The sequence below is a fragment of the Anguilla anguilla genome, chromosome 7 (assembly GCF_013347855.1).
Source record: "Anguilla anguilla isolate fAngAng1 chromosome 7, fAngAng1.pri, whole genome shotgun sequence".
Classification (NCBI taxonomy): Eukaryota; Metazoa; Chordata; class Actinopteri; order Anguilliformes; family Anguillidae; genus Anguilla; species Anguilla anguilla.
This window is the reverse complement of record NC_049207.1, coordinates 43,772,125-43,785,653: the sequence shown is the minus strand read 5'-3', so window position 1 is coordinate 43,785,653 and position 13,529 is coordinate 43,772,125. Positions and strand designations below refer to the sequence as shown.

The following is a 13,529-nucleotide window of genomic DNA, read 5'->3' as shown; positions in this document are numbered from 1 at the left end:
CACTGTCCACATGCTCATTTCGAGCCGCGACATCGGCGTTTCGAGTCCAACCACGCAACCTTTGTCGCACGTCTCTCTCTTTCTCTTCCCCGTTCTTCCTGTCTCTCTACAATATCCTGTCCAATAAAGCTGAAAAGCCCATAAAACAATAAAAAAATAAAAATAAAATCTAATTCAGTTGGTGACCACAGGACCCACAAATAAAGGCTGTAGAAACACAAGAGAAAAGAGCTTTTTTCTCCAGAACCACACGGCGTCTGGAGAGCTAGCTTAGCTCTTACGCACCTTTAGCGGGGTTGACGGTAATCCCGGACCGGTACAGCATCTCCTCGTTGCGCCAGTCCTGGTTGCGGAGCACAGTTTTAATCCCGTAGAGCAGGACCAGGGCGGCGGTGCCGTAGAGCAGCGCGGTCCGGGACGCCCGGCCGCGCAGCCGGACGAACAGCGCCCGCGTTCCCACGGCGACCAGCAGGCAGAAGCCCATGCTGGGGATGTACAGGACGCGCTCGGCGATCACGAAGCCCACGTAGAAGAACAGGTTCGTGGCGGGAAGGAAGGGCACCGCCATCAGGCCCAGGGAGAACACCACCACGCCCTCCGTGCAGGGCAGAGGGCGGGGCTTGGGGCCGCAGTGGTTCCTCGTACCGTTCTCCGCACTTTTGGGGAGCTCCGATCCGGAGTCGGCCTGCTCCGGGTGGTAGCTGTGCCCGTTGGAGCTGGACTTGCCGTTGCCGTTGGAGACGTGGGCTTTGCCGTTGACCTCGCGAAGCTTGGCCGTGCTCCTCAGGCCAAACCGGGCCAGCACCGCCACCCCGACATAGAAGGCCACGCTGTGAAGGTTCCTCCAATCAGACACGGTCCTTAGCAGGGGCAGGGCGTCCATGGACCAATCAAAGCTCAGGGTGTTGGGGCACAGCAGCAGCCACAGGTTGGCCGCGGGCAGGTAGAGGAAGGTGAGGGTTCTGGTGAGCAGGCTGGCGGAGTCGGCCGCCGGGTTGTCGGAGTTGGAGAAGTTTGGCGGTTTGTTGCCCATCCAGTACAGCCGCAGGCCCAGCAGGAGGGCCCCCCAGGAGGCCAGCAAGCTCACGCTGAGCAGCAGGCCCCCGTTCTTCCTCTGAGGGAAGAAAATAAACACAGAGTCAGAGGCTTAAGTCGCCCTGGCAACGCCACCGCGGGCTTTGATGCATGAGGTGGGAGGGACAGCGCACTTTCCACTGCACTGCCATCTTCTGAAGGCCAGTCATGGTCATCACACAGCACAGATGCCAATACTCCAGTCCAGTTAAAAGTGATGCATCAATACAATGAGTAATAATATTGTTAAAACAGAATCACAGAAATAGTTGTGTAAAATTCAGTGCAGCTTAAAACACAAACCAGTCTGGATTCAGGCCCAGTCTCAGTGTTTATTCTTCAAATTTGCAAAAATAAATAAATAAATCAATAAATAAACTGTGTTTAGTTTTCTGGTCGATTTAATTTGGATCGCTAAACTGTGTTTGTGAAGGCAAGAAAAAGAGCAAATTTTGAGTTTAATTGTGATTCAATATTAGAAAAAGGGTTTTATTCAGCAGAGCTGTGCTACTGAAATACATGAGCCAATAAAAACGTGTTAATTTCCCGCCGAGTTACAATTACTTTCATTTAAAAAGTTAGACGTTAGACACAACACAACTGTATCACTACTGCACCACAACCCTCATAATTAAACAACTCAAACCCAACATCGCTGCCCCCTGCACATTTTCCCTTCTCTCTCCACCGTTTGCCTGGAACACCTGGACATGAAAAAATAAACTTAAATGTGGCTAAATTAAATGTACCCATCAATCATATTACAGGCCTAACATTAAACACATTCAGAGCTCAAACAAGGAAATGGTTATGATGCATTAATAGAGCGCCTGAATCGCTCCTGCTCCAGTATGAAAGAGCTGACAGCAGCAGCAGTCCCTGATTCCCTATAGAGCTCTGCGGGGCTGGCCTTTAAAAGTGTTTACTTTGGAAACCTGGCACTACTGTCAGTCTTTATGGCTTCCTTTCCTCAATAAATATAACATAAATACAGAGAAAAACAAGCAGGAGGCCGGTTCCTGTACAAGGGCTGTGAGCAAAACTTCATGGCATGATGATGTCATAGCTGCTGTGAAGCACAGTGCCAACGTGCTAGCGGCAGTCAAGCTCAGCACTAAAGTGCTAGCCACAGCCAGGCTCAGTACTAAATTGTTAGCAACAGTAAAGCTTGGTGGTTGAGCATTTGGACTCCAATCCAGTTCCGAAAGGGCAAAGAGCTCCTACTGTACATTCAGCTGCATGGAACCATTTGATGCATTTAGTTATTCCGAAGAAAACAAATTTGTCATTTCTATTTTAGTATCTTAATGTATTCTTTTTAAAAACAGAATATTTATGCCCTGTAGATACTGGAAGCACCTGTTCCCATTTTATACATTTGTTACAGTAGCATGAACTTCGTAATCTTACCTACCCAGCACACTACAACAGTGACAATTCAGCAAACTCCAGTTTACTCCAGTTTATTCCAGTTAACTCTAGTTTACAGTCTTATTCTATCTTACTCCAGTTTATGCTACTTACTCGACTTTACTCCAGCTTACTCCAGTTTACTCCAGGTAATCCCAGTCTACTCTATTTTATGCTGTTATTCTAGTTTACTCCAGTTTATGCTGCTTACTCGACTGTACTCCAGATTACTCCAGTTTACTACAGGTAATTTCAGTTTACTCCATCTTATGCTCTTATTCTAGTTTACTCTAGTTTACTTTACGCTTAGTCCAGTTTACTTCACTTTACTCCAGCTTACTCTAGCAGATGGTAGTTTGGCAGGACATCGGATCCCCATGGAAAATCAGATGCGCCACGTGATCGGAATGAGGTCGTAAAAACATTCCCAGTGGAACCTTTAAGGGGCTTGCGGCAGGAGCCAAGTGGAACACCACTACTAAAGAGAAAGGCAGAGCTGTCCCATGATGCACTGCTTCTTTTGTAGCTCAGACAGGATACCAACAGTAAATCACATTCCAGACGGGAGGAATCCGAACAAATTTCACTTAGAGCAAATCTGTAACGCATTTATTCAATTATAAAGCAATATGAATCAAACTGCACACATATACGGTATATGTGTGGTTATTGCTCTTTCATATGGTACATTACGGAATAGCTCATAGTAGCATAGAAAAAACAGTGAATCTAGTAATTAAAGTGTACTATTCCTTGGGACTGAAGCCATGCAGTAAATGATCTTGAGAGTCTTTGAGAGTCCTTATAATGCCAAATCTACATGTGATAATATAGCTGTGAGCATAGAGACTGCATGACACAAAGACTCATGGTACAAAAATACCATTTTGCTGTAGTAGACACCATATGTCCCAATACAGACCCTTCCATCATCGAACACGGAGCCAGATGTAGACCCATGAAAGCTCGGCACCCAGTTACGGTTCACTGTAGTACAAACTCTGGGGTCGCCTCCCCAGTGAACCCCAAAACGGAGACAAACAGAACCAGCTGAAAAAGCTGACAGGCAATCCAAAAAACAGCTCCAAACAATAAAGACTCTGATACCAAAGACAGCTGTTAATTACAAAGACCATAAGACTGAAGGAACTCCTCCTAGACCAGCCATAAAGAAATGAGAATCAGAATCTAATGCAGTCTGAGAGACCGTGGACAGGCAGGACCATTACGGTCACCGGTCCGTATGAGTTTATTTAATAAACCGGCGCTCAGCGGCGCTGAAGTTCTGGTTCCGCTCCGAGGAGAAAAGAAACAGCGCAGAGGAAGTGTAAAAGTCCATTAAGTGGAAAATATTAAGCCACGCTTTTTTACTACCTTTACTCTGGAAGGAAAAAAGCAAGTTCGGAGAGAACAGGTCGATCAAGCCCATTTAGGCTTAACACCTTTGTGTCAGCGGTGTTCAGTCTCGTCCTGGAAGAGCCTCTAGTTTCTTTGTTTCACCTCAAAATTCAGCAACCAGTTCAGACCCCAGAAACCAGGCGAGGAGTGCTAACATTCATCAGCTGTTTTAACTGAGCCACTAACAGGTGAGTAAGAACATAAACCTACACTCCCCATGGGTTTCCAAGGACAACGGTGAACAAGAGATTATTCAGCCCGGTGTCAAGCTTGATTTTAAACACCCTTAAGGTCTCTGGCAAGATGGTTTAACAGTGACAAAAACTGTGTGAAAAAACTGCGAATTGATATCAGTGCAAACATGTGATTCTGTGACTGGATAAAAAGAATATACAGAGAGAATATATGAGCACAACTGGCCGCTGTTGGAGCAGCTGGAGGCTCTGACATGAATCAAGGCCTCATTGAAGTTAAATCATAACTACCATTGTCTCTCTCATAGAGAACAAAGCAAGCAAATGAGCACACACGCTTTCCCTTTATTTATTTTTAAGAGTTTGTTATACTAAATTACAGGGAGTTAGTTAAAAGGCAATTTGTACGGTCTAATACAATACTCAAGTCAGCATGTAGCCTATATGCATTCATGTATTTATATACATTTGTACTTGACATATGGATATTCCTATGAGAAATGGCATTGATTTTTACGCTATATTTCTTCGACAATAGCTTTCCCGGTTGTTTACGCAGTTTAAGGAATCCTTAAAAGGAAAGGGAGGAGAGAAACGTCCTGGGACAAAGCTCACGCGGGACCGATGTGGTGTTAATGTGATTATGCGGGAGAGCAGAGCCGTTTTATCGGCCTTGGCACCGAAGCCAGCCCGGTATTACACGAGATAAGAGCGGTGCGCTTATGTGCGCTTTCACCAGACGTAAATCAGGGGGAGTCTGACGGCGAGGGATTTCGTCACGCTCCCTCGAACCTTCGACCTCGTCTGAACTCGCCTTGCCTATCGGCTGCTTGGAAAGAGTCTGGCGCGTCGTACGTCTATCTCTTAAAAAACACCGAACTCTGCCAAAAGCGTCTGAAGTGCAAGGTGAAAGAAAGGTGAAAACACAGATTATCTGGAACACCATGTGCACGCAGCACACTGAAGTGGTCAAAAACAAAACCTTAATCTCACACCTTAAGGGATCTACTGAGGTAATCTCACGCCTTTATAAGGAATCTGCTGCGGTAATCACACCTTTACGTGCGATCTGCTGTGGTAATCGCACCTTTACATGGGATCTGATGAGGTAATCACACCTTTACATGGGATCTGCTGTGGTAATCACACCTTTACATGGGAATTGCTGAGGTAATCACACCTTTACATGGGATCTGATGTGGTAATCACACCTTTACATGGGATCTGCTGTGGTAATCACACATTTACATGGGATCTGCTGTGGTAATCACACCTATACATGGGATCTGATGGGGTAATCACACCTTTACATGGGATCTGATGAGGTAATCACACCTTTACATGGGATCTGCTGTGGTAATCACACCTTTACATGGGATCTGATGTTGTAATCACACCTTTACACGGGATCTGCTGTGGTAATCACACCTTTAAACGGGATCTGATGCAGTATTCTCACATCTTTAGAAGGGATCTACTGAGGTAATCTCACACCTTCATGTGCCCCATCAGCGTTATGTCATAACAGTGAATAAACATTTATCAGTGAATGAATATAACACACTCCTCTGTGAATGAAACACAAATGAATGCAGGCTGTGTGCCTGTGTGTCCATAATCTTGTTTTCCTTGAAATGAGAGATTTAACTCTGCTCAGCAGGTAGCATAATACCCCCCCCCCCCATCTCATATACGGCTTTTTTATTTGGAAAATGCGCGTCCTGGTTACGCAACGGCATGTCTGTTAAAATCACACAAATGTAAAAAACATCTTCCCGGGGAATGGGGCTAGTGCAGGAAGTTCTTTACCCACAATCCTTTGCTACTGCACCCTCCGGCAGATAAATGACAGGAGCCAAATTAAAGAGGACAGGCTCCCCAGAGCTGCAACGCTGCTGGGAAAACCAGGCCACGGTTATTGACTTTGCCTTTTTGACCCATGGTGTGAACAGCTGGTGACAGGAGATTAAATCACAGCGTTGGTGTTATGCTGGTTCGGGATCTGCTTCATCTCCCCACCCCCCACCCCCCAACCCCCCATGGTGCTGACGTGCCGCTGGGAATTCGAGGAAACGTGACGACAGCAAAACTTTAAAAACTATTTAAGGGTCTAACTCAGCACGCCCAGTATCTCCTGACACAGTTTGGGCCTGTGCCACACACCCCTATTGTTATCATCCTGAACAGAACATCAGCAGTGCCTGTTCACCTGGAGGGTGACCAGCTCAACAGTCTTTTTCCTCTATCACACACAAAAACACACACACACACACACACACAGACAGGCAGACACACACACACAGACACAGACAGGAAAGGCTTTCTGTGTCTGCAGCACTGTGATACAGATGCAATCTCCATCACTAAATGCGTAAATCCCATAAAGACTTGGGATTATCGTTGTAAATAAGAGTTTTTCTGTACAGCAGAGGTTTTACACACATGTTGTCTGGACTAGTCATATCAGCTTCTGTCTTTGTGCTTACATGATATTATTGTTACAGTAGCAGCCACGTGGTTTGTAGTTACACTTCACCCACTGATTCCACCCATAGAAACCCAACAAGTTAATAAAGGTGCTAGGAAAACAGGCTAAAATCTACGGTACTGCAGCACCCCAGACCTACAGCAACCCAGCACTCTGTCAACCCAGTACTGCAGTGCCCCAGAAATGCTAAGTCAACAGAACATGAACAGGACTGGAACTCTGACACTGATAAAATGGCTGAATTACAGAGCAGCACTGTTCATCAGGACTGCAGTACAAAGGGCAGTGACCTTGGAACAGGAAGGTCATGGGTTCGCGCCTTGGGAGAGACTCCTGCCTCCTGTCCGTCTCCAGTTTATTCTCAGCGGTATAAACGCACTCTGAAGTTCATTCATGAGTCTTGGTTAAAGTATCTAGGCTGTGAGCAAGGTAAAATCATCTACACAAAGAACAAATGCTGTTTCAAATGCTGGTGGAGGGACTAGCGTGTGGCTATGAGAAACCAGCAGAACCAGCAGGGAAGATTATGGTCCAGAGTCATCCATATACAAATGATGAGCTCTGAGGAAGGCTGTCTCATGAACACCATAATGAGAAACACAGCATTGAAGTCCAATGGGAGAACTTTCTAGAAAAGATTCAGCATTGGCATTGAGGAAGGTCCTTGACTGTCAAATGGAAATTTAAAAACTCAAGGTGTTTGTTCCGAGGATAATTAAGATAGCCAGTGCAAAACAAGGTTTTAGACTGTGTGGTAGATTTATTAGATAGCCTATGCAATGGAGTTTTCACATAACCTGTGTAACAGAGGGTTTTTAAAATATTGCCCGTGTAACAGACAGTTTTTTTTACCAGTTTTACAGTTTTTGCACCACAGAGAGCTTTCAGATAGCTTGTGCAACAGAGGATTTTTACATAGCTTGTGCAACAGTTTTCAGATGATCTGTAACAGGGGATTTTAGCCTGTGTAAGAGGGCTTTTGTTGCGAAGAAAACAATATGGAATTGATTGTTAACACATGAGAACTGTTGTGGCAAAAATGCTGAGTCTTTACAAATTTGCGGGGTTACACTGGAAATATTGACTAAGTCAAACCTTGATTAATTTAATTTACATGAAGAGGCCACTCTCTAAATGTTTTCTTATTTTTTCGGACATCTTATTTACATTGGAAATCTGCAGTCTACATCGCTAGCAGTCTACAGTCCAGAGCGCTAGCAGTCAGCGCGGCGCTTACAGTCTACCTACAGTCCAGATGTGCTATAGCGAGAGACTGGAGCACGTTCGGGGGAACGTTGCTGAAGTTTGACGATAATCGAAACCGATCGTGAAACACATCGCATAATTTCAGCGAAAACTGCTACAGAACGGTCTGGGGGAAAAATTACAGTCCATTCACACGACTCGTGCCCAGACCTGCTCTCATTACAACGAATGCAGGAGATTACAGTTCCCTCACGGAGGTTAGGGGGGATTAAGAGCTGCCGTTCCTGAGAGCGATCGAACGAATATTTTTTGGAAGGGACTGGAGGCGATAACACGGCTCGAATGCGAACCTCGCTGAAATATTGGCAGCGAAACTTCTCGGCGCTCTGCTGTCCAAGAGCAATCGTGCTGGGAAGCGCTTCCCTCTCCCGGCATGACGCCGGCGTTTGTTTGCGTTGGCCGCCCCTGCTCTCCGGCCTCAGAGCCCCCAGGGGGGCCGCCATGTGACTATCTGGGCTAACGGAAAACGACGGTGAAATATCGCACACGCTTGGAAAAGATGCAGCCCGATTAAATCCGTCATGAAAATGAAACTAACATCAATTTCCCTGCATCACCGCTACATTTATTCTGAACAAAAATGCACATTTTACATAATATGGTGCTTTGTAAAATTAAGAAATTACCATCTTTTGCACTATTCAAACAAATAAGCATGAACACCTATATGTGTGTGAATGTATACACATATATCACCCTCACCCTGGAAAATACACATGTGAATATACATATAGGCTACACATTTATATAGACACACACTCAACAATCAGAGAGGAGATGAGAGGAGAGAGGAGACCATAGCAGAAGAGAGTAGGCAAGAGGAGAATTCTGCTTCTGAGGGATTAGAGGTCTGCGTATCCAAATACAACACTGAAAGTATAACTGAGCAGTAAGATCTTGTAAACAGAAGTGGAGCGACTGCACACACTGTTCTGTAAGCTCTATGTACACACACACACACACATACACACACACTAGTCCACATGCTCCTCTTGTGATACAAAACATGAGGATTCCTCTTTCATCTAACAGAAGGTGATCATCATATGAGTGCAAATCTGCAAGAGTTTCTGAGAGGTTCTGGAAGGTTCTGAGAGGTTCTGATAGGGGTTCTAAACTCCTGCCAAAGCTAGAGGGTCATTCTTTCTGCTTACAGAGGTTATTAACATGGGCATAGGAACAGTTTACTAGATTTATCCCTGGAACCTCAGGAGGGATGCATTTTTATAACATTCTCTTTTAAAGCTGCACCAAAGTACAGCACATATCTGTGGAAAGAAACAGATTTTTCCATCTTTTTAAAATTCTGGATCAAATTTATTGTCACAGTACTGTCCAAATATTTACTTTAATTGCCAAACAACGATGCAATTTTTGTCATGGAAAAACACAGTAATGGACAAATCCACAGAAATAAACCTTTTACAGGAGCAGGCATATAACTCTCATGCTAAAGCAGCTACACAATTGCCAAGTTAGGTGTGCTAATTACATCTTAATTGTTTGTTTAAGTGTTTGTTTATCGAAATGAGCCAGTTACTCTGAAACGCACGAGAAAAGCAGCTCATAAAATGCACATTTATCTTAAGAATAACCTGATTCCAGAAGAAATGTACTGGCAGTCAGCGTAGTTGAAATCTGTGGGTTCAGTGTTAGCGTGACAGCAGCTGAATGTGGTGCCTGTTAGAGGCTGGCCTGTCAGCTTCACAGACAAGGGGCAGCACAGGCCAATGGCCTGAAGCTACAGCCCAGCTCTCCATAAATAAAATAATACATTAAATGTACATAAACACGCACCGCTGTGTGTTCCTTTCATATATGAATACAAATAGAGCACTCAGAGAAAAGAGAAAGAGCTCAATATAAAGGAATTCAAGAGAAGCCTCTGGTTTAAAGTGCTACACTGCAGACACACAATATAACTAACCATAACCCTAAAACATATCCATAGAGTCCTTCTTGTACCCCTCAGATACCACAATTTAGGACCTGAAACAAACCCCGTCCGCATTGCAGCTTAAAATCCATGATACCACTCCCTACTGTTCAACAGCCTACGTAGCCTATGTTAATCACACACCAAATAGCCTACGTCGTTAACCAAGGGAGGCAGAAACAAGCTCCGGAACATTCTGACTTGGCTAGGCCACCGGATGATCCACAAGCCAACTGCGTCAATGCAAGCCGCCATGCTGATTTCATATAAAACACCAGATTCAATGAAATTGGGGTGGACTGCTGGGGAAATAGCCGTATAGAATGATGCTGATAAGATGTGAAATGCATTCGTTTCTATGACTGGACAGGGCAGGGGAAAATCGTACAGACCGAGCAGACTCACAGACATGGCACAGAAGACGTACAGACAGACGTGGCACAGCAGACTTACAGACAGACGTGGCACAGCAGACTTACAGACGTGGCACAGAAGACTGACAGACAGACGTGGCACAGCAGACTTACAGACGTGGCACAGAAGACTAGCAGACGTGGCACAGAAGACTAGCAGACGTGGCACAGAAGACTGACAGACGTGGCACAGAGGACTTACAGATGTGGAAGAGAAGACTTCAGTCGTGGCACAGCAGATTCACTCAGGCAAGCGAGCAGTGTGGTCCGTTACGTACTTTTTTCACAAAGCACACATACAAATGCTCCGCAGAACTTGAGGGAGAGAAACTCCTCAATATTTCATATTTAATTACTTCATACAGTTTCCTGCATGTTAAACCACTGATTCAATGCTGATGAAGCCCCTGAACTCACATGCACGCACACATGCACACACACACACACACAGACACACACATCCGCGCGCGCGTACACATGCACACACACGCTGGCGCGCACGCTCATACAAGTATGTGCAAGTATGCAACGCAAGTCCAGAAGCGATAAGGACAAATATCTCTGTTAATGCTTTCTTATAAAGACCAAGCACAGCCTCCTCGTGCCAGTCGAACAGGGAGGCAATTAATCTCGTTGACAAGACAATCATTAACAATCATTAGGGAGCCTTATCTGATCCTGACAGCCAATCATTACCGAGACTTATCTGATCCTGTTTAACTGCTCTGCAAACACAGCACCGCTCCTCTCTCTGCTAAGGCTGGGCTGAACCGGACAGCTGGACTTCGGGAGAGAGAAAATAAGGCCACGTTCACAGAGCGTCGACCGGTCCGAACGAACCTCTGGCACCACAGCCATTTCCCCTGGATCATCACCCCCTTGTTACCCCTACTGCCCCCCTGCAGGAGAGGTTCTGCACTCTGTCTTTCCCTTTTCAGCTCCTCCGAGTATCTGTGTGCACTTTCATATGTTCAGGGACACATGCAGTCATATACACACCACCAAAGAGGACTCATTCAGCAGGACTTAGGGTAGTTTGCTGGGTCAGTAAGTGATTCATGTAAATAAGAATGAAGTTAGGAAATTATCACTCTTAAATCTGAAGGTTTTATTTTGTGTTAATGCTCTTCACTCCTCTCTGTTTTATCACATAAATCCCATGAGATAATTCACACTTTCAACAGAAATCACTATGCCTCCCACAGGGAGTTTATATTTCTTACCCTTAAATCAACCATCTTTCAAACAAAGGAGCCTCCCTACTCTCTTTATGTATCTCTTGCGCTCGCGCTCTCTCTTTCAAAAACCCACACACACATACTCTCTCTCTTTTATGTGCTCTCTCTCTCTTTCAAAAGAACACACACACACACTCACGCTCTCTCTCTTTTAAAAACACACACAGACACACACACACACAGACACACAGACACAGACACACATCCCCGCAGGCAGGCTCACCTTAAACAAGCCGAGGGCTTGGCGCAGCTTGAGCCGATGGAAGACAAAGACGTCGTAGGCGGCAGAGACGGCCAGGGTGGTCACGCCCTGCTCTTTCCACAGCATGCTGCAGGCGGCGCACGCCAGCGTCCCCAGCAGCCACGCCCAGCAGCCCGGGAGCCGCGCCCAGCAGTGGGCGGGGCCGGGGGCGGGGCCGGGCCTGAGGGCGCAGTGCCGGACGTAGCACAGCAGCGACAGCAGGAAGAAGAGCCCCGCCCCGAGGTCGGCCCGCCCCACCACGCCCGCCACCGCCTCGGTGTGCACCGGGTGCGAGGCGAAGAGGAGTCCCGCCACCAGCGTCCAGCGCCCGCCCCCCAGGAGCAGGCGGGACAGGCGGGCGAACAGCCCCGTCACGGCCGCGTGCAGGCTCACGTTGACCAGGTGGTACCCCCAGGGCTCCAGCCCGCCCAGCGCGTGGTTGAGCCGGAAGGAGAGCGTGCACAGGGGCCGGTACGACTTGTGGCTCCCGCTGTGGGTGAGCAGGGTCCCCCAGAAGTCGTTGTAGAAGATGTTGATCCAGGGGGTCTCCGGGAGCAGGTCCTGGTTGGATTTGATCGCGCGGCTGCAGGAGGGAGAGGAGGCCGGGTCAGAGCACGGAACCATTACATGACATCACGCAACATTACAGCAGCACAGCACAGCAGCCACTCACTGTGGCAGTTTCCTCATGCTGAGTCAGCCACAAAACCAAGTGCGTGAGTGCATAAGAAAACACCACTCACAAGCCATTCAGCCCTGCAGAGCATAAAGGGGTCAATCCAGGTCAAAGTGAGGAGGCTAATAGCTTCATATTTTCTGCTCTGCAGACCCACTCTTACAGAAACCGGTGTGAGGTAAAGACAGACACGCGGAGTGAGAAAATAACTCCACACAGAGAGAAACGATAACCCCACACAGAGTGAAAACATAGCTCCACTAGGAGTGACAACAAAACTCCATACAGTGTGAAAAATACACAGAGCTAGAAAAAATTACTTCACACCTAACCTCCCCACCTGTGACTTCTTCCTCATCCTATACTTCCTCCTCCTACACCTCGTTCTTCTCCTATACCTCCTCCTTCTCCTTCACCACCTCCTCCAGCAGACACATCATCTATCACTTCCAGGACCACACTAAGACTGAACACACACAGTCGGCCTCACAAAGGTCCAAAATAAACCCTCTGTTTTGAAGTTGAGGAGAAAAAATAAAATAAAGACTGGCGAACTGGCCCAGGAGGAGGTTTTCCACTGTGTGAAAACCTCACGTTTGATATTTGTTTGAATTGCGGTTCTATGAAACGTCAATGAGATTCTGGCCCAATCCACACATGGGCGAGTCCAAACACTCACTGAACTCCACACACTGGGACTGTTCCCAAAAACAGCCCAGCGTTTACTGCTGTGGAGAAAGCCATGCTTTCATGCCACATTTAAAATGGCCTTTCCCTAGACAGAGCAACCATATGATCCTTAAACAATATAGTTTAAGAGGTCAGCCTCAAACGCAACTTCCTATGAATGTACAAGGAGGCAGCCACCACTTGTGAAACACATTGGCCTGAATTCAAGAATCAAGAATTTTCCTCAATTTGGACCTGGACAAATTTAATTTGAGTTTCTACCCTTTTCAAACATCCCGTGTTTATCAATTTGTCAATGTAAATGTAGTTTTTTTTCTTTTGTGGCAGAATCCAGTCTGAATCCAATCACATGCCAAAAAGAAACCCATCATTCAAACACTGCAAGCATGATGCAATTCTGTGCAGAACTCTAACAGCAGAGACTGCAGGTTCTATTGTGCAGAACTCTAACAGCAGGAACTGCAGGTTCCGTAGTGCCTAACTCAAACAGCAGAGACTGCAGGTT

At 46.3% G+C, this 13,529-nt stretch overlaps 1 protein-coding gene across 1 annotated transcript in view; it reads right to left on the bottom strand.

Moving 5' to 3' along the window:
• tmtc2b (transmembrane O-mannosyltransferase targeting cadherins 2b) overlaps positions 1-13,529 on the bottom strand; it is a 65,850-nt gene that overhangs the window by 21,798 nt on the left and 30,523 nt on the right. The window contains exons 2-3 of the mRNA XM_035427298.1: positions 11,641-12,241; positions 286-1,114 (exon numbers count right to left, since the gene is read on the bottom strand). Coding sequence (XP_035283189.1) covers positions 286-1,114; positions 11,641-12,241 — 1,430 coding nt within the window. The remainder of the gene's footprint in view (positions 1-285; positions 1,115-11,640; positions 12,242-13,529) is intronic.